General features: G+C 39.3%; 1 protein-coding gene across 10 annotated transcripts in view; it reads right to left on the bottom strand.

Annotated features, from left to right (window-relative positions):
• CFAP54 (cilia and flagella associated protein 54) overlaps positions 1-26,972 on the bottom strand; it is a 300,763-nt gene that overhangs the window by 82,727 nt on the left and 191,064 nt on the right. For 9 of the 10 annotated variants that reach the window (XM_061416977.1, XM_061416975.1, XM_061416972.1 and 6 more), the window contains 8 exons: positions 25,420-25,627; positions 21,923-22,002; positions 20,157-20,326; positions 8,836-8,941; positions 6,528-6,672; positions 5,575-5,732; positions 5,224-5,403; positions 4,997-5,123 (listed from right to left, as the gene is read on the bottom strand). In XM_061416977.1, the coding sequence (XP_061272961.1) occupies positions 4,997-5,123; positions 5,224-5,403; positions 5,575-5,732; positions 6,528-6,672; positions 8,836-8,941; positions 20,157-20,326; positions 21,923-22,002; positions 25,420-25,627 (1,174 nt within the window). The remainder of the gene's footprint in view (positions 1-4,996; positions 5,124-5,223; positions 5,404-5,574; positions 5,733-6,527; positions 6,673-8,835; positions 8,942-20,156; positions 20,327-21,922; positions 22,003-25,419; positions 25,628-26,972) is intronic. The other variant, XM_061416973.1, reaches the window with a different exon arrangement.

The raw sequence follows: 26,972 nt of genomic DNA, 5'->3' as shown, positions 1-26,972 counted from the left end.
CCTACGGAGTACGGCCATCAGGGCGGGCAACTGATGATCACCTTGTTATGTTTAAAGAAGAAAAATGTTGAGATAAAAGCAAAAGGCAACTGGGTGGAAAAGTTGTATTGATAGAATAGCTTAACAGGCATAGTAGGGGGAATATGAAAAGAAAGGTAGTGTAAAATTGCAGAATGTGTAGGATTCCAGCTGAAATGCTGGGTACAAGCCAGTCATTGGTGTTACTGTATCACCAGAGCCTTTGAACAGGTCCCTACATGCCACTGAGCACTGAGGCAGCAGAACTGGAAACTATCTGAGGTTTCTTCGAGTTCTGAAAATTTGAAATCCAAGACGCCAGGCCCTACAAAGAGTTTTTAAGAAGCCTAGGGGTTTTTTTGTTTGTTTGTTTGTTTGTTTTGTAAATGCATAGCTCAGGAATGAGCTATTTGAGTAGAAGGATGGTGGAAAAAGGGTCTTTCTCCCTCCCTCTCTCTCTTATCCAAGGAGAAGTTACACAGCCCTTCCTCTGGACAAGGCACTTTGCTGAGAAATGGAGATGAAGAAACTGAAGGCTTGCTTCCCGGGGCTTCCTAAGAGAGTAAGGAGGCCAGGCATGGAACAATGAGAATAGCTGATGCCTATGAAGTTCTAAGAACAAACCAGGTGCCCTTCTAAACATGTTACATATTCCATTCACTTCACCCTGTGAGATTGGTACTTTTCTTACCCACATCTTATGAGAAAGGAAACTGAAAACACAGAGAAGTGAAATGATTTCCTGGAGGGAATTGGACCAGAATTCTTTCTCCAGAGCCCATGCCCTTAACCCCAATAATCACCAGCAACGATCAGATGGCAGGCAAGAAAGGTATGCTAATGCCATTTGTCCTATACCATCTCACAACTCAATACCTCTCCCATTCTGACATGTCTTGCTTATTGTTTCAAAGTATACTACAACTGTTTATTAACACAAAACAAAAATATCAAGTCTCTTCATGTCATTGAGGCACTTATATACATGTACAATATGTACTATAGTACTATAAATAATTACTGACATATAATAATAGTACTTATTTTCTATGTGTTTGTTAAAACTAGAAAAAGAATTGTTACAGAAATTGACTTTTCTTTCTCTCTCCTAACTAGATAACAGATCCTTTGAAGGCAAAGATGATGGTTCCCAGTTATATTCCCACTCTCCAGCATTATTCTTGAACCTTTCTTCAATCAGTAATCTACTTCTTCAACTAATAAGGAAGCTCTAGGTTCAGTCATTAATGGGAAAAATCATCTTTAATAACCATGATACTTATCTTTTTGCTGTTTTAGAAAAATAATCTCAAAATGTCTTTCTCTGTAAGAGGTTTTCACAAAGAAAGAAAATAACGTAAGTGCCTCTGTTCTTGCAATGCAATCTATACTATCACTGAAAAGGAAAACTGTAGAGAAACATCAAATCAGAGGATTTTTATGCTTCATAATATTGAAGCGCTCCTTTTTGCAATAAACATCAACTCTGTGAAAAAGATGTTGTGAAGCTGACGTTATTTTGACAGAAGAGCGGCTTTTGGTTTTTGTTCTTTAAGTTGGTATTTAATATAACATAACAGAAAGCAAGCTGTTCTGCTTCAAGTGAGTCTAAAAAACAGCAGCAGTATTGCCACTGAGTGGTGACACATCTTCAAGATCAGTAAGGCAGGAGAGCAGAGAATACATGTAACACAATCTGTACAATTTAACACAATCTGCACTTTAAGTTCTTATAGAAATCAAATATATTGATAATATAAATTGTGGGCTAAAAATGTAGGAAAATAGCTCTCATGGGATCAGTGAACAGGATAGGAATTCTGCAGGTCAGCTAGGCTAGCCTAATTTCATAAATAAGGAAACATTAATAATAGGGGTGAACGGATTTCCCTACAGCAATAAAATTCATAAATGATGATGATAATCATGAAATAATGATAATCATCATGAGGAGGAGAAGAAGGGGAACAAGGGGGAAAGATTCTGGGCAGTTTGAACACACTTCTGTTACCCTCCCTCCCCAACTCTAGTCCAATCACCAGCCTCTCCTGAGCTGAGCAGCTGCTAGAATGGGAGGTAAGTGGGGCCCAGGGGGCGAGGGGTGATGTTTCAAAATGTTGGTTTGGTTGTTATTCAAGTATGACAAGGTCAACAGGTCAGGAGATGATTGCCACTGGAAAGACTAGTTTCTCTTTGCTCAAAGTTCTCAAGAGGAGGAGGGCACACATGCCATGCAGGGCACCACAAAGAAGCATGAGGGTCAGTCAGGAGGTAGAAATGTTACAGGAAAGAACAAAATCTTACTCCTGTTGGATCTGTTTCTTTGATTTTAATCTTTACTTCCTATTGCTTTTGTTTATTAAAAGGATAGTGTCTATACATAATGGCCTGCCTCAGGGAACACTGCCCCTCTGTCTGAATGTTAAGCCAAAGTGCCTTTGTTCAGGGAGACTCCCTGGTCCTATCCACCTGTGGATGGCTACAGAAAGGAAAAATTAATACACATACTCTGTGAGGCTGGCCATTCCAGGAGATATTTGGAGGATTAATGGCCTTTTCACTGTAATTCCTCACCCTCCCCTGCTCTGTGTTCTATAAAAGATACTGGCATCCAGACCCCGATAAGATGGCTATTTTGAGACATTAGTCTGCCATCTTCTTGGTCAGATGGCTTTCTGATTACAGTCATATTCCTTGCCTCAATACCTCGTCTCTGATATGTTGGTCTGTTGTGTGGCAAGAAGAGTGAGCTTGGATGGGGTAACAGAAGGGGCAAGGAAAAAATGTGGGCAAGAGTCTTTATTGTATTTTTTGTGGAAAGGAGTGGGTGTGTAGTGTAAGCAGACCAAGGTTTAGTTTAGATTGGCTAGTTTATACAATTTCAGTCGTCTCTGCTAGTAGTGTATAATTGTCTCTGGGGTGATTAGGGCAGAGAAATATTGGCCCCAAGGTAAGAACCCAGCAAGCTCAGTAAAGGTTTTGGGTGTGGGCTCTGGAAAAGCTGATTTGCATATAAAAGTCACCATCACAAGAAAGTGGTTAACTAATCTCTAAGAATTGGCTAACCCTGAGAAGGGAAGTCCCTCCCCGGTCAGCAAGATTCCGGATGTCAAAGCATCAGGAATACATTTTTATTTTTTATTTTTTTTATTTTTTAGGAATACATTTTTAAAAAATATTTTTATTTATTTATTTGTTTTCGGCTGTGTTTTGTCTTTGTTGCTGCACTGACTTTTCTCTAGCTGTGGTAAGTGGGGGCTACCCTCTAGCCCCTTGCACTGCAGGGGCTTCTCATTGTGGTGACTTCTCTTGTTGGAGAGCATGGGCTCTAGGGCAAGCGGAATTCAGTAGTTGCAACTCCAAGCTCCAGAGCAAAGGCTCAATAGTTGTGGTGCATGGGTTTAGTTGCTTGGCGGCTTGTGGGATCTTTCCAGATCAGGGATTGAACCTGTGCATTGGCAGGTGGATTCTTTACCACTAAGCCACTGGGAAAGCCCCAGATATACTTTTTTTTTTTTTTAAGGCATGATTAATATAGGTTAGAATAGACAGAGCTGTTACAAGATTTTCAGCCCTCTGAGACAGACAAGAGCCTTGGCACTAGAGGCACATAGCTTTGGGTCAACAGTGTCTGTGAGCTCCTGTGAAGTGTAGCAATACTGGTTTCCTAGGAGTTATATGGTAAACAATCTGCCTGCCAGTGTAGGAAATGTAAGAGATGCTGATTCGATCCCTGGATCAGGAAGATCCCCTGGAGAAGGAAATGGCATTCCACTCCAGTACTCTTGCCTGGAAAATTCCATGGGCAGAGGAGCCTGGCAGGCTACAGTCCATGGGGCCACAAAAAGTCAGACACAACTGAGCAACTGAGCACACACATATATACCTCTGACTTACTGGTCTACCTTCTACAATCAGGTCCTCCACTGGCTGGCTTCAGGTTATCCTCCAACCTATTTCACCCAGCAGCTAGGGTAATCCTTTGAAACATAAACTGTTCCCTGATCACCTCCTCCCTTTAGGCTGCCCCTACCCAACTCTGCTCTGGTTGCACTGGTCTCCTTGCAGTTCTGGAATATGTCAAGTGTGTCCTGACCTCAGAACCTACAACTCACTGCTCGCTCTGCCTCCACTATGCATGACTCCCTATGCATATTCATGACTCTGCTATGCATATGCATAATACTTACAGTCTAGAGTTAAATACCACCTCCCCAAAGAGACCTTTCCCAATTATTCTATTCAGTACTTAAATAGACACCCCTTCCTTTGCTATTCTTTATCAACAGACCTTATCCACATCTTTATAACACTAATTACAATTACATACATAAACATAATTCATCATCATGTTTAAGCTTACTATATCCTTGCAGATTTCCTATATAGTTGTTATCAAATACAGATTTCTATAAAATATGTATTGTATTAAATTTTCTAAATATTATAAAAATGTATAAATATTAAATAAATATTAAAATGTTTTATACAATATTTATATGATAAATGATATAATATTCATTCCTGTATATGATTTGTTTACTTGTTTATCTCTATCTTCAAGGTTAAGAGTAGGAACTACATCTGTTTTCATCTCCAGTAGTGTCCCAGGACCTCATATGGAGGCTGGCACATGGTAGGTGATCAGATGTCTGTTCTTTCATCAGCAAAAGGAAGAACTGAGTACATAATTGCTTTCTAACATTTCCACTATCAAGTATCCTTTCATACAAACTACTTTTCAACTAAAGGATTACACTGTGTAAACAGCTTTGTATAACCAGCTATTTAATTAAATGCCTTTGTGTGAAAGGAATAACATGGCACTAATAATAATTTTTTCAACTATTTTTTAAATAAATGGAATCTGGGTATTCATAAATATTGCCCCAAATTAAATGCACTCACAAGATAGCCTGTTTGAAAATAAATTAAACTTTTTCATCAGTGTCTTGAATATATGTTTAAGTGTCCTTACCAATTCTCATTTTTGTTTTGGCCAATAACATGACGTGAGGAAGATAAATATTTTTCAAAGGCAGTAATGGACTTGCATAGTCAGTGTTTGATGAAGGCAATTCAACTGTTTCTCCAAAAGTTATCATCTGTAAAAGAAACATCATACTAAGTAATTAGCTATTGTGGTCTGCAATAAGAAAAAGAAGAGTAAATTTCTAAATCTTTTGGACAGTAAAGCTTTCTCACCTGTTCTATAAGAATGTTGTGAGACTGAGTCAACAAATACAATTTTTCTATTTTCGAAAAAGGAGTTTCCTTGAATTTCTCAGCTTTTGTTAAATCATCCAGCAAAAGCATGCTTCTCACCAGGGTTAAATGAGATCGAGGAGAAATAAAGTCATGCCCTTCAAGCAACTGTATTACCTCCTATTAAAATAAAATTATTATGTCTGATAGTACCATTTACAATTCACTGAAATAAGAGCTGGCCATATTGACTGCCATACAAGCAGTAACTAATGGAAATTTAAACTCTCTCCTTTTATTCTAACCAGAATCCTTTGGTAAATATCAATGTGAATGAGACTGCCTTCCTACCTGAAGGCTTTTTATGATGTCTGCCTTTAAATGCTTTTCTTGTAGGCCGATAATTACAGCTTGCATCAAGAATTCAGCCTGTAGCTCCCTGTCACCTGCAGCTTTTGCCTCCACACACACTTCATTGATAAGGCTCACGTAATCTGTTATATCGTTTTCTAAAATAAACAAATGCAGTTACTTAAAATGCACCAAGAAAGGAAGAAACTGTATAAGCATAATATCCTCAAAGTTTATCACAGGAATATTGTATAAAATAGAAGAAAAGGAAGATGCAAAGATGGAAAACAAAACTACATGAAATATTGAAAATAAACATAATTTGAGGGGAAGTACTTTAGAGTATTCAAACGCTGCCAAAGTAATAATGATATTGCATGAAATAGTTTAATTTGGGAGATGGGTAGAGATGGGTAAATAGATAGGTTCACACACAGATAACTATTAACCTCTGCCAGCACTAATATTTGTATGTGCCAGGTTGTAATCTAAGAACCTTAGAAATTTAACCTATTTATTCTGGAAATAATCCTATGAAGTAAGTACCCTATTTCTATTTTACAGAGGAGAAAACTGGGGCATAGGGGGATTAAGTGATTTGGCCAAGATTACACAGCAAGGAAGTGGTGGATAGAGTATTTGAACTCAAGGCAGGGTGGCTCCAGAAACTGCTCTCTGGACCCCTGCACCAGGCTGCCTTCCTAGATGACTCTGAAATCTCGTTGCCTGCAATGCATACATCAGTAACATATATGCCATTTTCAGTGATACAAGGGACTGCTGAAAATTATTATCCTCATTTAATATCTCAATTTTTAAAATTCTGGAAACAGATCAAGCTAAGAAGTTATAAAATGTTAATGTTATAATAAAATACATCCCAATAAAACCTCTGTTACCTAAATAAAATTAATTTTATGAAAGCTTTGATTGAAGAGAGAGGATATTTGTACCTTTCACGATTCCAATGCCACGAATCTGGGCAACAAATGCAGTCACCAAGGCTAAGCGGCACCTCAACCACAGATGAATGTTGAAATATTCTCGAGAATTTAGGGAAATAGGATCTAAAAAATTGTCGTCTTTACTTTCAGTCACCTAAACAATATCAAAATGATGATTATCTTTCCACTTAAAAATGTCCAAGTTCTAGCCTAGTGTTAAATATAAGTTAAGGGAAGCATTGATACCATTTAATAGCATTAAATTTTTAATTTTAGAAATTATCCTTTAACATTCTATAAAACATAAAAGATATACAAAAAACAAGTAAAATCACTATTAACACTGATCCTCATTTAAGTGCTTTCTTTTTCTCTGTGTACCCACCGTTGAAAACTAGATTTACAGTCTGAATTTTTCATTGCAAACTATATCATCAGTTTCCATACCTTCAAAAATTTTGTGACCATCATTTTAAAGGCTGAAAAACAATAATACTGGCTAATTATTGAGTGTGCGAGGGGCTGTGCTACATGCTTTATACATATTATCTCACTTAATCCTCCTGACAAGCCAAAGAGCGGTTATTGTTATTCTCTGTTTTTCAGATTTGAGAAGTGAAGCGTGCTGCTACTGCTGCTAAGTCGCTTCAGTCGTGTCCGACTCTGTGCGACCCCACAGACAGCAGCCCACCAGGCTCCCCCGTCCCTGGGATTCTCCAGGCAAGAACACTGGAGTGGGTTGCCATTTCCTTCTCCAATGCATGAAAGTGAAAAGTGAAAGTGAAGTCGCTCAGTCTTGTCCGACTCCTAGCCTAGGGAGGCTAACTATTTGCTTAAACCCCATCATATTCTGGCAGAGGATTCACACTTGTGTCTTTCTGAATTTAGAGCCCACAGTCTTAACTGACTAAGTTATATTGCTAGGTGCTGCTCACATCCCGAACACATTTTATGACTTACTATCCTTCTTGTTTCACTTTACAAAGGAAATGACCAATGGGAGGGAGGTGACAAAGGAACTCTTCCAGAGCTATCAATCTCAGACACTTCATCTAGAACAATGCCTCTTTGTTCCAGGAATTTCCTGCTATGCATCTCTGACAGTTCACCATCTCCAGACAGTCAGCAACATCTGTTATCAAGGAGCTGTGACCTGGACTTGATGGGGGCTAAAGTGACTGACAGGTGAGGTGCAGAGGAGGAGAGGGTGAGCTATTCCTGGGACCAGAGTAAGAAGGGAACAGAGAACCAGGGAGAGGATCATGATTAGAATGAGGGGTCTACTACTTAGATTAGATTTACAGAAAAAAATACCTATCTATGTACCTTTATCTTGGCCTACATGCCTGTTACTATCGAAAAGCCAAGTCATGCTTAATCTAAATCAGGGCTTCTCAACCTCAGCATGACTGACATTTTGGGCCAGATACTTGTTGTGGGGGAAGTGTCCTGTGTGTTATAGGATGTTGAACAACATCCCTGGGTTCTACCCAGTAGTCATTAGCACTGCCTCTAGTTAGAACAACCGAAATGTCTCTAGGCACTGCGAATGTCCCCTGGGAGGCAAAATCGCCTCCAACTGACAACCACCACTCTAAGTAAATTTTCAGAATCAGATTGCTTTTTAGCATACATATTGCTTTTAATATAGTAAGAAATGAGTCAATTAGTTTTATTTTGTAAAGACTTAGATAGCAGCAATTTTATTAGTAAAGCTTAAGCTTTATTTTATTCATTTTAAAATGAGCAAGGGTTTAGTGTACTGAATCTTTATATTTTAATCCTAAACAACCCTGTATTATTAAATTACTTGGTCTAATTGAAGTCCATAAAATTTCAAAGAACGTGAGATACCAGTTGCCATATAGATTTCAGAGCTGAAGTGCAGAAGAATCTAATTGTGAGAAATTCAAGATGGGAAACAGCACACGTGTCACACTGGTAATGCTAAAGAAGAAATATAATCGAAAGTGAAATGAAGACCAAGTATTGTGAAACAAGTTCATTTACTGGTGACACCAGATCTAGAAGACTAGAATGATATATCTGGTAGGACTCCAGTCACTATTACATCCAATTCCATAAGTTCCTAAATGAGATTACATAGCTCTTTAAAAAAATGTTAAGGAACTTGCCCAAGGTATACTGACTAATAAACAGCATCAACATGGGACTTAAACACAGATCTTTTTATTCTGAGCTCAATTTTTCAGTACTTTACCCCTTTGTTTCATTTAAATAATGAGACAACGTCCTAGTACGCCAATAATTATTCCATAATAAGTATTATAAGGATAAACATTAAATTCATACATACATAACTTTCTGAAGAGGTGCAATTCTCTGAGTCATCTTCTACTACTTTCTTTTTAAAAAGTTTTGAATCCTGGAGAAGTTTAAGTGTGGAAAATACTATCGCAGCACTAAAATAGAGAATATAATTTAAACATTATTAGTATTACACTTGTGGCATTTGTACCTTATTTCCTAAGTCTCTTCCTCCAAAAAACCCTCCCCATATTGCCACCCCCGCCCCAATTAGGTGCCCTGTCTGTGTGCCCTAGTGTGGTCTTAACCACAAGATGGTACCTAGCACATTATTTAACTGCCTGCAAACCCCTGTATAGTCTCACCTAATTTTATCTTATTCCTTGCTGAAAACCAGCATCTAGTGGCTCAGATACAATAGAAGTTAAAAAATATTTTTAAATGAAAAGTGTGAACAAAAGAATGAATGTTTCCATGATCTAAAACAAAATTTACTCACACATTCATTAATAAAATGAGCACAGATGTATTTTCCATACATCAGAATATGGTTCTCTGGGGTTATTTGATGCCATAAAACTGTGTTGCTTAATGCTATGCACTTGGAAAATCTTAAGGAAAATTTTTGCTCAATCAGTATCTAGCAGTGCCAAGAGGTAAAGGTACTTAATGAAGAAAATAGAAGCCAGGAGAGAGAAACTCTTCTCACTTCCTGTTGCCCGGGATGTAAGTTTTTCTTCACTTTAATCCATCCCATCCTCTTTCCCTGTATGATGATATACATATAACTGATGTCACACTTTTTCAAAATATTTTAATAATATATGTCAACAGGCCTTCTCATTGGAAAATCTAGACCAAAACAAAATTCAAATGCAGAATAATCTACCTGACAATGCTTGTTGTTATGCTACTTTATACACAGAAAGATTGGCTGAAAGCCAAATGGACAATATATCCATTTATCTAACTGATCACTTGATATCTCCACTTGAACAGTAAATAACAATCGCATTTAAGAGGTGTTATGAGCTAAACTGTGTTGAGGTCCTAACCCTCTGTGCCTCAGCATGCATTCTGACCTGGAAATAGAGTCTTGACAGAGGTAACCAAGCTAAAATAAGGTCATTGGGGTGGACCCTATGCATGTGCTACATGCTGTGCTAAGTCGCTTCATTGTGTTTGACTTTTTGCGACCCTATGGACTACAGACTGCCAGGCTCCTCTATCCATGGGATTCTCCAGACAAGAATACTAGAGACAGTTGCCATTTCATTCTCCAGGGGATCTTCCTGACCCAGGGATCGAACCCGTGTCTCTTACGTCACCTGCACTGGCAGCTGTGTTACCTGGAAACCACTAGTGTTACCTGGAAAGCCCCATTCCAATATAACCAGTGTCCTTACAAATGGGGGGAATTTGGACAGAAAGACAGACATGGACAGAGAAACAGACATGCCCAGAGGGAAGCTGATGTGAAGACACATGGGGAGAAGGCAGCCCATGACTGGAGTGATGCACCTCTCCACCACACACAATGCAGAACACCGAAGATCGCTGACAAGCAACAAGAGGTGAGGAAGGGCTCCCTCCAGAGCTGTCAAAAAGAGCGGGGTCCTGCCAACGCCCTGATTTTTGGACAGTCAGCCTCCAGAACTGTGAGACTATAAAATCCTGTTGTTTTAAGACACAGTCTTGGGTACTCTGTTATGTTAGCCCTAGGAAACATGTTGTTCAGTCGCCCAGTCATGCCCAACTCTTTGTGACCCCATGGACTGCAGCACGCCAGGCCTCGCTGTCCCTCACCCACCATCTCCCGGGGTTTGTCCAAATCCACATTTGTTGCATCGGTGATGCTGTCCAGCCATCTCATCCTCTGACGCCCTCTGCTCCTTCTGCCCTTGGGAGGAGGGAATAGCAAATCTGCCCACTGGAGGAGGAAATGGCAAACCACCCCAGTACACATGTCGTGAGAACCTCATGAACTGTATAGAAGGCCTAGGAAACTAGGATGGATTAAAAGCAGAGCCCCTCCACCTCCTTCTCCCTTCCACCTCCTCCACCAAACCTACTCCTCCTTCTTGTTCTCTACCCCAGATCAAGAGCCCAGTATCACCACTGCTTCCCCTTTGCCTCCCGCTCCATGTTCAATCTGTCAACAAGTTCTGTCAGCTTCACCTTCAAATCTGGATACTATCCAGCAGCTCCTTCCTTCCTTCACTGCTACTGCTAATGCCTCCATCCAAGCCACCAACATCTCCAGGCCAGACAGCTGTGGGAACTTCCTGGCCAGTCTGTCTGATATGGCTCCCGCCCCTGTGGTCCTGGTTCCTACTCTGGTCACATCGATCTCTCTTCAAGATGTAAATCAGATCATGTCATTTCCCCAGTCCTCCTTCCAGAAGCCTCCCTGGCTGTGGCCAGTACACCATCTCCTTTGGGTGAGGTTTCTGGCCAAGAAACCAGCTTCATCAGGGTCCAGGGATACTTCTAAGAAGGTATAGTCTCTGTGTATAGGCCCCCAAGGTATGTACATATGCTCAGATCTTCATTACATTTTAAAGCCTTTTTTTTTTTTTTTTGGTATGCATCCACGTGTTGTATTAAAAGATATCCTCTGTCTCGTCTTCCCTCAATCTTTTTTTAAAATGGTAACTGGTATTTACTGTGTTTACCACCTGCCAGGTGCTATGTTAAGTGCTTTCTGTGAATTAATTGACTTAATCCCCACCACAAACCTACAAAGTATGTATTATTATCATCCCTATTTGATAGATGAGTTAATTGAGACCCAGAAATGACTTGCCTAAGGTGACTCATGGAGAAGGAAATGGCAACCCACTCCAGTGTTCTTGCCTGGAGAATCCCAGGGACGGGGGAGCCTGGTGGGCTTCCGTCTATGGGGTCGCACAGAGTCGGACACGACTGAAGCGACTTAGCAGCAGCAGCAGCAAGGTGACTCAATGGGCATGAGTTTGAGCAAACTCCAGGAGATAGACAGGGAAGGCTGGCATGCTGTAGTCCAGACAGTCACAGAGAGTCACACACGACTGAGCCACTGAACAACAACAAAGGTGACTTGGGTAGAAAGGGGAGGCAGGATCAGAACCCAGGCCACTGGCGCCTGCCGCATTCTCAGATTCATCATTCTTCTATAATGTGGCCTTTTCCTTTTTACAATTCTAACACATTGTGTTTTGTTTATCCTGGCACAGGGTTACTTGGTCCCACATTTATATTACTATCTAATTATTGTTAACTGTACCTTGCACGATATAAAAGGCCCTCTTTGTTCAGCTTTTTAATGTCTTTTGCCTTCATTCTACTCAGTAAGCTTCATTAAATGGGGTTATCTTAAGGATATTAAATGAGGTACTTAGTCTTTTATATGCTCAAAAATATGTGTTGAGCACCTGCTATAGGCCAGAAGCAAATCTAGGGGTTATGGATACAGTACCTGACCTCACGGAGTTGACATTCTGTTGAGAGCAGGATGCTCTCAGCAAAGAGGAATGCTCAGCAAACAGACAGTATTCAGTGCATCCTTGCTATAATCCTCCTAGCTGTCATTATTGTATAAAGTTGGACAGGGAAAATGCAAGGACTAAATTGATGTTTTTTCTGAGTTGTTAACCAGCATCAAAGCTTTTCAGCCATTACTGAATTTCAAACTCTCAGGATTTTACTCCGTCATTAAACTGGTTTAGATACTTGTATTTTCTAAAATATGGCTTGTGATGATCTAAACTTACTATTTAAAAGAAAATTAAAATCAAACAAGCAAGCAAGAAACAAACAAACAAACAAAAGTATAATGTTTATGGGGTTTGCGTACAGGTACAGAATCTCCTCTCCCCTACACCCTTCCTCCCTGCAGGCTACATACACATTTCTAATGCACTTTGTTTATTCAGTAGCTTCAGAGTTAGCACAGGATATCAACTAGAGACCTTGGAAGAAGAAAACAGTACTTATCTCACTCTTCTGATCTGAAGGCCTAATTCTGATTTCAAGAGAAATGAGATACAGGGTTTGGAATCTTGCAAACCCCAAAACTTAGTGAATAAAATATAAATGTACTGGTATGTCTTAATCCACGTGGTACTGCTTAGTTGCACAATGGAAAACTTCTAGTTTCTCCTCTGCACTAGGCAGACAGAAAGTGTAAGAGGATTACTGACTATAAACAGTCTGAATCCCAACAGAAGGACATTTCATTCTGACACAAAATTAAAAGGCTCAAATGTTATCCGACTTAGACAATAAATTAAATACAAAGAACAGAAAGGAACATTTAAAAAAAAAGAAGAAGACAAGATTCTGAAATAGAGAGGCAGCCCTGAAAGGAGTAGAAATACTGTTTGAGTAACTTTGATCCCATTTATTTCTTATTAACATTCATGACAAACATGGTCAGTTTGTTCTCATAAAATCTATGTGGCTCACTCCACCTGTCACCCGAGGGAACATGCCTTTCAATTTCCTTGACACATAATTTTATTAGAAGAATCATGAAATGTCAAGCTAACCATCATTTGGAAAAGGGACTGTCCAACACTCTCAGCAGTGCCCAAACAGAAGCTCACAGAGGGTGAAGTTCACCTGCAAAAACACATTCATCCTGACAGTAGGCTTTCCCAAGTGACAATGCTGTCACTAACAGCCAGCAGTGGCAAAGTTTTTGCAGGTTTTGTCCCAAGGGCCTGGCTCATGGACTTAAAATTGGTGCGATTCTGGTATACTTGCATATTATTTGCATACATCTATCTGGTTGTCAAATTAAAGTTCTGTTGTGACATTCCTTTCTATGCTATTTTTTAATGTTTACTTTCTCATTTCATTCTTCTTCACTAAAAAAAAAAAAAAATCACTCTTATCCTCCACACTAAAAGGGTATATATAAGACATGTAGAGAGCAGGGGAAACAAAGAAAGTAAGAGACAAGAACTATTTTCCACAGTTGCTATTGCTCTCTGAGACACAGTTTGGAAAAAACAGTTCCATTTGCCACCATGGGAAATCATATGTTCATTATTTTCCATATATAGATATACATATATATTCTATATAGTGATAACACACATAATCATATATATAATACACATTAAGATATATAAGTATTTTCTAAATATATATTTACATATTATATATTCAAATCATTTATTTTCTATAGGAATAATATAGTAAAAGTTCCTTTGTCTTCAAACTTCAGTGGGGAAAATGGTGTATATTATGCCGTCTCTGGGGTTGCACAGAGTCGGACACGACTGAAGCTACTTAGCAGCAGCAGCAGCACTACTTAGTCGCTCAGTCGTGTCTGACTCTTTGCAATCCTTTGGACTGTAGCCCACCAGGCTCCTCTGTCCATAGAATTTCCCAGGCAAGAATAGTGGGGTGGGTTGCCATTTCTTCCACCAGGGGATCTTAGCACCCCAGGGATCGAAGCCATGTCTCCTGTGTCTCCTGCATTGCAGGCCAATTCTTTACCCTCTGAGCCATGTAAGCCTATTTTAACCAACTACCAGTATAGTTTAAAGATAGTTACAAATGTGACAATACTTTAACCCAGTGAGTCCCAAGTTTTTTTTAATCTCAACACCCATTTACATTCTTAAAAATTATTGAGAACTATCAAAGAGCTCTATCAATATTTACCATATTGGAAATTAAATTGAGTCATGTTTAAATTCATTAACATTTACTAATTCATTTAAAAATAAAAACTCATTAATTTTAATATAAATAATGTATTTTATGGAAAATATATTTTCAAAAACAAAAAATAGTGAGAAAGATGCCACTGTTTTTGCATTTTGCAAATCTCTTTAATATCTGACTTGAAAAGAGAAAATCTGCTGAATAGAAGACTAGTCAGTCTGTTCTGACATAATGTTTGGTTGAAGTACAGAAGACTAGGCCTCACACAGATAGTGACTAGACATGGGAGGAGTATTTTAAGAGCCTCTTCAGATAATTGTGAATATTCTTCCTTGATACTATACCAACATGTGACAAATGATGTGCTTAGTTGCTCAATCACGTCAGACTCTTTGTGCCCCCATGAATGGTAGCCCGCCAGGCTCCTCTGTTCATGGGGATTTTCCAAGCAAGAATACTGGAGTGCATTGCTGTGCCCTCCTTCAGGGGATCTTCCCAACCCAGGGATCGAAGCCAGGCCTCCCACATTGCAGGCAGATTCTTGTCTGAGCCACCAGGGAAGCCCAACAAATTATAGTTTCTTAAGTTTGTTGTTACGTGAAATGTAATACCATCCACTGACGCGCTTTTCCTACTCAGTTACATGAAAACCTAATGGTCTTTCTTGTTAACCAGGATTTGGGAACATCATATGTGGTCATTTAGAAAACATAAGCTCCCTGAATTATACAGATCCTCTTGATGTTGAAGCATTTCATTATACAATTTTTAAAAAGCAATGCCCATTAATGTCACCACCAGTCTCATCCAAAAAATCTAAGCATTTGAAAACTGTCAAGCTCATGATGGCAAATACAAATTTTCCAAAACTCCAGTTTTCTCATGCAAGTTTAGATTTTATCACTGGCAACAAAAACAATTAGTTGTTTTCCTAGAAATGGCATGTTCATTTCACTCATTTTCAACAAAATGCCTGTCAAATACCCAAGTCTGAATAATCATGGTTTTTCAGTTGTTTTTATAAACAAAAATGTTCCATGAGAAAAACAGCTTATCCAGCTCTCAATTCATCCACATGCATTCTCTTCCTCAAGACAGCCATCAGACTGCGCTACGCAGTGAAAGTGCTTGAGGTACACTTCCCACTTAATATATTCCCACAGATTATTACAAATTTATTTAAGAATAGGTATTTATGAATGTAACAGATTCTACTGCTTCAGCAAAAGCATTCTTAAAGTGAATCTGCCTTTTTTTTTTTTTTTAATCGCAAGCACACAGCAGTGAAGAACAGAAGGACAACTAGTTCGCTTTGGTGTCACTGCTTTGATTCATGGTGAGCTGATGGAAGTTGCAAATAACAACACACAGAAAAGGCAAAAAAATCTTCATTTTATAAACTATTATACACATAGTTTACTATGTTATAAACTACTATAAAAATAGTTCTAACGTCACAGACCTCCCTGAAAGAGTCTCAGGAACATCCAAAGATCTGCAGACCACATTTGAGAATCACTGCCCCAAACAGACTTTATGGATTTTCATCGCTGCTTAGAAACCACAAAAATTTATAAATTCCCCCAAACCTGTACTGTCTTCAACATAAAATCAAATTTAGATGTGGACTCAGTAGAGCCCAGCGAGCTACAGTCTATGAGGTTGCAATTTAGCAACTGAACAACACCAACCATGGAAAAGCCTTCAATCAAGGCAATAGTGAGATGATTGTATGTTACCAATCTAAGTACAAGCAAAGGGGGGGTTCTGCTGAACTGACTTCCCCTTTGTGAAGGCTGCAGGAGTACTTCTCCTGTTTAAAGAGAATGTCCATCTAAAAAAATTAAGTCCCTTTCCAAATTCTGGACCCAATGCATAGAACCTAATGCACAGAATTTCAGTATACTGAGAAAGGAGAGGAAAAAAATTGTTTCAATCTAATTTTATCATTTCTTCTTTTCATTCAATGATATTTTTCAGTTCTAAAATCTCTAGTTTTTGTCCCCTAAATTCACCTATTCCTTTTATAATCTTGTCTCATTCTCATCCATCCTTCACATCTTTGAACAGTTCATTTCTTGGGCTGCAAAGTCTGCCATTTACTGTCTGCTCTCTTCTGAGGCTGTTTCTTCATTTGGTTTATGATATTTGCCTCTGTGCTAGCTTTACCGGCAGTTATTTTCCATGGGAGTTCTGCATTTCCTAAGTTAATCTCTATGAGACAACTTTGGCTTTGTCTTTGCTCCAGCTTTGTGATGTCAAGGCCAGTTTCAAAGTTAATATCTTAAGGTTTCTGCCTTTCACTGTCAGTGCCAGTTTGGACCCTGCACTTGCCAAAAGCATCCATCTGAGGAACTTATTTGTCTTGGGCTACTCTTTTTCCAACTATACTCAGCGCAGGCAGCAAGCAGGTTCCTGGCTAGTCCCCAGAGACCTTTCTGAAATCCCAACCTAGGGGATAATTTTATTCTGTATTAGAGAAACAGAGAAGACTGGACTGGGATCCTACCCTACTGTGTACAAATTATATCAGAGCATCGAATTCACTCTCTCTACTGGGTCATTTTCATCAGTATATAATACTGATATTATCAGTATATATCAGTATATAATACTGATATACAGTATATAATACATTATTGTTGCTCTCATCTCAAAAAAACTTGTCTTGATCCTACTTCTACCAACTTTACCCTATTCCTCTAACTTCCCTTTACATGAAAATTCCTCAAAAGAATCATCTTTACTTGCTCATTCCAATTTCTCTCCTCCCGTGTTATCATAAAACCACTCTAAACATGCTCTTTCCCCATTACCTTCTAAAATTACTCCTGTCAAAGTACAAAATACTGGTGATGTCCACATTTATAAATCATCCAATTGCCAAGTCTATGTTCTCATCTCAATCTACCTGGAGCTCTTGGCACAGCTGATCACTCTATTCTCCTTGACACACTTTCTTTACGTGGCTTTCAGGATTTCATAATCTCTTGGGTTTTTTTTTTTTTTTTTTTCTTTTACTAGTCATTTCTTCTCAGTTTCCTTGGCTGGTTCCTCGTTTTCTCCCCAATCTTTTACCATGCCCAACCCTCAGTCCTTGGTCTTTTTCTTTCATTCATCTACTCACACTCCTTAAGGAATCTCATTCTTTATAAAGGTTTTAAGGGACTTCCCTGGTGGTCCAGTAACTAAGATTCTGCTGCATTCCCAATGCAGGGGGCCCAGGTTCAATTCCTGGTCAGGGAACTAGATCCTACATGCCCCATGCCACAGCTAAGACCTGGGGCACCCAAACAAATAAATAAATACACATTTTAAAAAACAGAGGCTTTAAATACTATCTATATTCTAAAGACTCCAAGAATATTTGATATTGCCAATTGTACCTCAAAGGGACATCTCAATCTAAACACATACAAAATGTAACTTTAGATCTTTCCCCTAAATAAGCTGCACCTCTGCAGTCTTCCCCATTTTGGTGAGGGACAATTTCTTTTGTAACTCTTCTCTCTTTCTCACTACTCTACAGCTAATGCATCAGCAGATTCTAACGGTTCTACTTTCAAAATATACCCAGAATCCAATGGCTTATCACCATCCTCAGTGCTACCACCCTTTTCAGAGCCACTAACATCTTTCTTTTTATAACAGCTTCCCCAGCTGATCTCTCTGCTTTCAAACCCTTTCTCTCCTACAATCAATTCTCCACCTAACAACTGGAGTCATCCCTTGGAAGTGAAAATCAGATCATGTCATTCTTCTGCTCAAAACAATATAATGACTCCCTAGTTCTCTCAGAGGAATAGCCAGAATCTTCACCTTGGCCACAAGATCCCTTATGATCTGCCTCTCCCACCAAGTACATCTTTGAGGATCTCTGAAAACTCTCACTTGCTCCATTCTAGCCACAAGAGACCCTGTGCTATCCCTCAAACGTGTATTAGGCATGTTCCCACAGCCTGCAACACTCTGTCTACAAGTATTTGCATGGACAACCCCCGTATTTATTTGTTCAGATGTCACCTCATCATAAAGTCTACCCTGACCACACCAGATTTGGGTTATATGTCAACACTGATGCCAAGCACATCAAGAAGACTACGAAGAGGATGATTACTTCCATAGGGAAACTATCCAGGAAGAGCACAGCAGCCTCCCAAACAGGTTGAAAATGTCTAAAGAGGAAAGAGAAAGGTAACTGACTGGGCTTTATGGTGGTTAACGGGCGGTACTGGGTTAAGGTTTCCCACGTGTGGGTCAGGGTCTGTGTGGTTTAGACTTCCCACCAGCACCAAAGGAGGGGGCAACTAGGCTTTCTTCTCTGCTTGTCTGGGCATGGGGCACGAGAAGGGGGAGTGGGAGCAGTCAGTTAATGAACATCTAAATGGAGTCATTCTCTTTACTACAATAGCACAATTTTAAAAGGATAACCTTCCTCCTCCTCCTGCCTTCAGATATTCTCCGTAACACTTATTTTTGGCCACACTATACAGTTTACCTAACTGTTAGGTTTACAGTTTATCGTCAGCCTGCTTATCTTCTATTAGATTATAAACTCTATGAGGGTAGGATTTTTGTCAATATTGTTATGTACTTTTTGTCTACTGGGATACAGAACTTAGGACAGTGCCTAGCATATTGTAGATGCCCCTAAATTATTTTTTGAATGAATGAATGTTAATATAAGAAATTTGCTCATTATTCAAAACATCTCTATTGAAAGTATACTAATGATAGAGGTGATTATCATAACTAATATGGGAAGCTCTTTAAAGTATATTTCTATATTATTCAATATTAAAAAATCATTGAGAAGTATTTTAACCGTCTATGAGCTTTTGAATACAGAAACTGTATTCTATTCATCTTTGTCTCCTCAGTGTCTAGAACAGAACCCTAGAGCAAGGTACTCAGCAGATGAAAGAAAGTGAAAAGTGATCTAACTTAGGTTTCCCACACTACAGACAGGTGGGAGAAGCCCCCGGTGGCACTAGTGGTAAAGAACACACCTGCCAATGCAGGAGACGTAAGGGATGTGGTTACAATCCCTGGGTCGGGAAGATCCCCTGGAGAAGCACATGACAACCCACTCTAGTCTTCTTGCCTGGACAGTCCCACGGACAGAGGAGCCTTGCAAGCTACAGTCCATAGGGTTACAAAGAATCAGACACGACTGAAGCGACTTGGCAATGTCAACAGATACTGATCACTATAAATGAATCAATCAATGAACAAATGAAAGGAAAAATCTGACATTAGCAATTGCATCACATTTAAAAAATCTGCCACTTACAACAGTTTATTCAATGATTCAGCACAGCATAGTTCATAGTAACTTTTTTAAAATCGAGTTAATTTTTAATATTGTTATTGGTTGGAAAAAATACTCCACAGGTGTAATTTGTAAAAAGCTATAAGGAATTTAGATTCTGCCTTTTAAAAAATAGATTAAAAAAATAAAAAAATAGATTAATTCTGAAAAGGAGAGATCTGTGAATTTGCTAATGTTTGACATAAAACATCCGAGCTATGTGCTTTAATAAACCAACTCATTTGTTGAGGACTATAGTTTTAAGTGTAGTAACATGTGAAAAAAAAAAACCCTGAATCCTAAGTCTGCTCTATTAATCTAGGAATTTTTGAAGCTTACATAAAATTGAGATATATTGAACAAATCAGGGTGAGGAAGAAATCATGTGTGCAGATACTCGCCTGTATGCTGCCCGGTGTCTCTGCAGGGCAATGGCAGCCAGCTGCAGTCTGACCTCCACCACAATCTCCAGTTCGCCAGCAGAACACTGAGAGAGGTCCTTATGGCTTAGATGGTCCATCTCCGACAGAAGGGTGTTGAGTCTGTCTTCAGCTTCTGTCAGTAAAATTGACTAAAGAAAGAATACCACGCAGTTACCCAAGTCCAGACATAATACAAACCATGTCTCATCCTTACTCAGAAAGCATTTTTTACGTACTAAAAAGTAACAATGAATGGAAGAGCAAAAAGGAAATCTGAACAAAAGCATCAGAGAAGAGAGCTCAGTGAACAGGAAAAGTTAGCAGAGAATGAAAAGGGCAGTAATGGCAGGAATAAGGTGCAGGACAGTGGCCCTTTACTGCACACACAGCTGATGCCCATACTTGCTTATTCACAGAAGCTGTGTTCTAGAAAGTTCCTGCCAACACTGAGTCAGTGAATGCTGAAGCATTACTCCTAGGGGAAATACAGGGATAGGTTCCTACAAGCCTCTGGTCACACCATTTTTTGTCAGCTGATCAATATGTAATCTTGTTTAATGTGTGTCTATGTTTAAAGACATATAATTGAATATATAATGTAGATTCATTATCCCTGAATTCACAGCCAGGAGCTCTATAATTCATGCCTGACTGAAGCTTGTCTAACATACACATGTTCTCCAAAAGGCTCATCACAGCCTTCTTGAACTTAGGATTACTAGACAGCACTTCAGCTTTATGCTTAGGGGCCATTTCAAATAATGAAATGACAAAACCCCCACAAAAATGTGAAAAGTTTGGCAATAAATACACCATGAAAAGGGATACTTGTTTATAGTATGAGAGTGGAAACAAAAAGTCACCATCGTGTTGTTCAACTTGGCTGAGAATGTGCATGTCAGAAAAATCCAATTCTTCTATGCTCTGTGCAGGTCCCCAAATGACCACCAAAGAGCCAAGGGTTTTGATTTGGAGGTTACAAGTAACTTTTAGCAGATAAGCAAATCAGCAAATACTGAATCTGTAAACAATAAGGATCAACTGTATTTCAAATTAAACTATGCTCATCTAACTTGTAATGTGAAGATAACAAGATTTTAAGGTGGACAATCAGTACTAATTAGAGAAAAAAGAGAAAGAGCCCAACCAAACTTTCAAGGAACAGGTCTCTGAAGACTTCTTTGTATAGGGCAGTAAATATTATATAAGGACTAGGGTAATTTAGTATAATGGTTAAGAACATGATCTGTATTTTATCAATTACATGGCACTAGTGAATTTCTTACTGTCTAAGCCTCAATTTATTCATCGTTCAGCACAATATAGTTCAAAAATGATTAACAGGTACATCACGGAGTTGTGAGAATTAAATATAATGCAAAGTGCCTGTCATGTATAATAGTAAGTACCAAATAAATGGTTCTGTTGTTGTTGCTGTTGTGAATCACTGTTACGATTAGGAGCTGCCAAACAGGGTATGGAGAGCTTAGATCCCATCAAATAATAAATCTTATTTTCCCCACCAACTTACCTGAGTTAAAAGGTCAAAGTCTGACACCACTCAGCATCTGCTTTTTTCATGGGGAGTAGACCCATCTCTGGCCCCAACCCATGCTTGGGAAAGAAAAGCTAACAGATTTCCCAACAGTAAGCACAAACGTGAAGGTTGGCCTGGCCAGGGCCTAAGAGTGGGCATTGTGGTAACTGATTCACTATGATTTGAGAATTTTTTTTTTTAAACTTACCTTTAGTGTGCTAAGAGCAAAGTTCTCTTTCAATTTTGTCAGATGACAAAGTGAGCCTCCCTCATCCTTTAAACACATCTCTACAAAACACAACATTTTAGAAGAACTACATATATCTATGGTTAGCTTAAATGTGAATTCTAATTTATAAAACTTATCATTAGTTGGGAAATTTAATGTTTAAAAATCAACCACAATGATAATTAGAAATATATTGCTATATACAATGGTCCTCAAATATCATACTCTATAGAAGACTACGGCTGATTCTTAAAACAAATTGTGTGTGTGTGTGTGTGTCAGTCACTCAGTTGTGTCCAACTCTATGACCCCATGGAGTAGCCCACCAGGCTCCTTTGTCCAAGGGATTCTCCAGGCAAGAACACTGGAGAATGTTGCCATTTCCTTCTCCAAGACAATTCTGAAAGGATCTTTCATATGTTTGTCGATGCCATTCAAGTTAATCAACTACTGATACAAAGTAGTGGTTCCTCACCTGTGACCCTATATGGTTCTCAAAGTATTCTGAGACTTCTAGATGTTTATAATATCTCAGTAAGATCTCCTTGGAGGTGTCAGTACTGCTGATCTGCACCAGCCCCTCACTCTAAGACCAGAGAGTGAGACCATTTGGAACAGCACAACCTACACTCCTCAAACATCTTGACATTCCTACCTACGATTCAAAGCCAGCCCTCATTCTGAGCAAGGGAGAACTGAGACAATTTATATCGCAGTCTTTGCCTGCTTTAGTAAGCCTGGCTTCTAGACTACAAAAGGGAGAAAAATGACAAGTCCTATTTGACTAGGAATTAATGCACAAATGACGCACGTAAAGAGGCTAAGTTTGCCAAGTGGAACAGGGAGTCCTGAATATCATGGAACTGAACACTCTTGACTTCCTCCCTTCTTCTAACTTCAACCTACCTGGCTCTTCTCCTAAATTAGGAGGCTCTGGAGCTAAGGGTCAGCTGAGGATGGAGGGCCCAGAAGAAAGATCTGGGTTGTGGTCTTCTTCCCTAAGGGAAAGTGTGAGAGAGACAAGGATAGAAGACAAATGCCTGAAGGTTGGTATGGAGAAACCCCGGGAAGAGTCTGACCCACATCTTCCTCTGGCCCTCTCTGCCTCCTGAGCAGCGGTCCCATGTTGTATTAGGCCCCTCCCTCTTGGGGGCTCTAAGTAACAAACTATGTTTTCACTGGCAGTCAGTTCCTGATCTGTTGGCCTTAAGCATTTGTGTGAAAGTGTTAGTCGCTCAGTCGTATCCAACTCTGTGATCCCATGGACTGTAACCCGCCAGGCTCCTCTGTCCACAGGATTATCAAGGCAAGAATACTGGAGTGGGTTGCCATTTCCTTCTCCACAGTTGGCCTTACCATACCTGAATAATAATAAAACTTACACTTTAAAACAGAGGTCAATATTATTCTGATACCAAAACTAGACAAAGACATCATAAGAAAAAACTACATAATATATCATATGAATATGGATGCAAAAATCTTTAAGAAAATCCTAGAAAACAATCCAGGAATATATATAAAGATTTTACACCATGACCAGTGGGATTTATCCCAAAAAAGCAAGGATGATTAAACACTCAAAAATCAACCAATACACCCTATTAATAGAATACAAAATAAAAAACATATAATCATCTTAATAGACACAGGAAAAACATTTAATAAAATCCAACACTATATTTCACTTATATGCAGAGTACATCATGCAAAATGCTGGGCTGGATAAAGCACAATCTGGAATCAAGATTGCCAGGAGAAATATCAATAACTTTAGATACACAGATGATACCACCTTTATGGCAGAAAGTGAAGAGAAACTAAAGAGCCACTTGATGAAAGTGAAAGAGGAAAGTGAAAAAGCTGGCTTAAAACTCAACTTTCAAAAACTATGATCGTGGCATCTGGTCCCATCACTTCATGGCAAACAGATGGGTAAACAATGGAAACAGTGACAGACTTATTTTCTTGGGCTCCAAAATCACTCCAGGTGGTGACTGCAGCCATGAAATTAAAAGATGCTTGCTCCTTGGAAGAAAAGCTATGACCAACCTAGACAGCATATTGAAAAGCAGAGACATTGCTGACAAAGCTATGGTTTTTCCAGTAGTCATGTGTGGATGTGAGAATCGGACTATAAAGAAAGCTGAATGCTGAAGAATAGATGCTTTTGAACTGTGGTGTTGGAGAAGATTCTTGAGAGTCCCTTGGACTGCAAGGAGATACAACCAGTCCATACTAAAGGAAATCAGTCCTGAATATTCATTGGAAGTACTAATACTGAAGCTGAAACTCCAATACTTTGGCCACCTGATGAGAAGAACTGACTCATTGGAAAAGACCCTGATGCTGGGAAAGATGGAAGGCAGGAGAAGAAGAGGATGACAGAGGATGAGATGGTTGGATGCCATCACTGACTCGATGGGCGTGAGTTTGAGTAAACTCCAGGAGTTGGTATGCTGGGAAGCCTGGTATGCTGCAGTCTATGGGGTCGCAAAGAGTCGGACACAACTGAGTGACTGAACTGAACTGAACTGAACACCCTTTCATAAGAAAATCACTCAACAACTTAGGAACAGAAGAGAAATTCCTCTACCTGATCAAGGACAGTTAATATCATACTTAGTAGTTAAAAAAAAACTATTTTAAGGCAACATTATTACATTTGCAAAATGCTTATATAGTTTTGTATGTATATATGGGCTATAAATTCCATCCATGGATATCTTATCCCATAGAAATATATACTATAATATGGATATGTAGTGCTTCTGCATATCCCTGGATATGGCAGTATCTAGCGATATGCAAATACTCCATATCCTGGAAACAAAATGAACACACAACAAAGGAATGGTTGAATAAATCATGGGATGTTCACAGCATAGAATACCACACAGCCAAGATAGGAGACAAAGCAAAGCAGTTGACTTGGGGTGGCTTAGCAAAGTTTTCTACATAAAAACTGCAAACAGCAGAAAAATTAAAAATACGTCATCTCTTAAGCAAATGACAAATCTGATTTTGTATGTGCACCTGACCGTTGATCAACATAGAGGTTAGGGGCACTGACCCTCCATGCAGCAAAAATCCATGTATAATTTATACTCGGTGCTTGGTATAGACAGTCCTCTATATCCACAGTTTAGCATCTGCAGAGTCAACCAACCACAGATTTGCAGTACTGAAATATTCACTATTGAAAAAATTTAATAAACCAGTGGACCTGCGCAATTCCAACCTGTGTTGTTCCAGGGTCAACTGCACATAATGTAAAAAAAGTAGACATATATGCAGATAAATTGGTGGATATGGCACCTAGACATAAGCACATATGTGTGTCATTAAGTGAACTCAGAGAAAACTATGAAAGAATACCTGCTAGAATGTTTATATGGACTATAGTGGGTAGAGTGGGGAATTGGAAGGGAAAGGAAATAAAAAGAGAAATAAGCAAAAATAAAATAAATCGTTACCTTTCAAGTTTGGAAGATTTGGTTTGCTTTTCTCATTCATAACTCCATGGCCGACTGGTTTCATTGTCTGTTCTGGGACACAATTTATTGTTGCAGCCACATTTATGAAAAAGTATGCTTTAACAACTAAAAACTTATTTAAGAGATGTTGCTGGCTGACTGTAGTCAGAATTACAGGCATGCCTTTATTTATTAAATCATCAAGTGCCTAAAACAATGGAGAAAAAAAAAAGAAAATCAGGAAAAGTAGTAAAATACTGTTCTCAGATATTATTAGCTTCAGTCCTTCTACAGTCCTTATTTGGCACAGGATGAAGGAATGGAGGGCTAGACACGAGGGACTGTAATTGGCAAGTCCATTGAGAGAGACATGATATCACAACAATGCCAGCAGGTCCACAGTGCTACTGCCGTTCCTCACCAGTGGGTGACCTGCCCCACAAGGTCAGCCCTGCCACGCAATGAGAGTGAACCTGGTGCTGGCATCGAGGAGGGGACAAAATAGAGCAACTAAAAAAGCTCACCAGCCAGGCATGTTGGCTGCTCTGCTTTAGCTCAAGTGAATTAGGGCTCACAGGTTGGAAGAGGAGGAAGAGCAGGTAGACAAGCAACCCCTTCCCAGCTTAGATTCTGGGTCAATCATGAGAATGCCCAGCTGAGGACTCCCTCAACTTCCTGGCCCCCTCCCTTGCACACAGACACTTCCTTGGCAATTGTTCTAAGTGGTCCCACTTTACATTCCTGACCAAGCCTCAGTGCCACCTGTCATCATCCTACATTTTCCCAGTCCATTCACTCTTGCTCTCTCCTTAGACAACCACTTCATGCCCTTTTTGTTTCTAAATTCTAACACTTCCTCCCCCATGCTCCTCCCAGCAAATAACCGTGCTTCCTCTACTCAAATGAGCAAATTGAAGCAGTCAGAGTAGTGCCCACAGACCCCGCAGCTCCACCTCCCCACGCACCTGCCTCACTGCCCTGCCTTCCTCCCTGCTCCCTAAGGCCGGTGCCGCTACTTAGGTCATCAGTCCCATCCCCACCAGTCTGATGAGCCATTCTCTCCTACAGTGTAAGTGTTCCCTTTCTGACAAATGCCACATGATATTACTCACACGTGGAATCTAAAATATGACATGAGCAAACTTATCTATAAAACAGGAACAGACTCACAGACAGAGTAAACAGAATTGTGTTTGCCAAGGGAAGGAGGGAGGGAAGGGATACACTGAAAATTTGGAGTTAGCATATGTAAGCTATATTATATGTGGAATGGATAAACAACAAGGTCCTATAGCTGTAGAATGCAGAGAACTAAATTCAGTATCCTATGATAAACTGTAATGAGAAAGAATATGAAAAAGAATGTATATATGTGTATAACTCAATCACTTTGCTGTACAGCAGAAATTAATACAACATGGTTTATCAACTATACTTCAATTTGTAAAAAATGTTTCCTTTCTACAGAGACATTCTCATCAGTACTCTGTCTTCTCCATTTTAAAAACCGATTAACTCTCTACATTCTGACTTCCCTCTCCATTTACTACCCG

Source organism: Bos javanicus, chromosome 5 (assembly GCF_032452875.1).
Source record: "Bos javanicus breed banteng chromosome 5, ARS-OSU_banteng_1.0, whole genome shotgun sequence".
Lineage (NCBI taxonomy): Eukaryota > Metazoa > Chordata > Mammalia > Artiodactyla > Bovidae > Bos > Bos javanicus.
The sequence above is the reverse complement of the archived record's forward strand: the minus strand, read 5'-3'. Positions and strand labels throughout refer to the sequence as shown.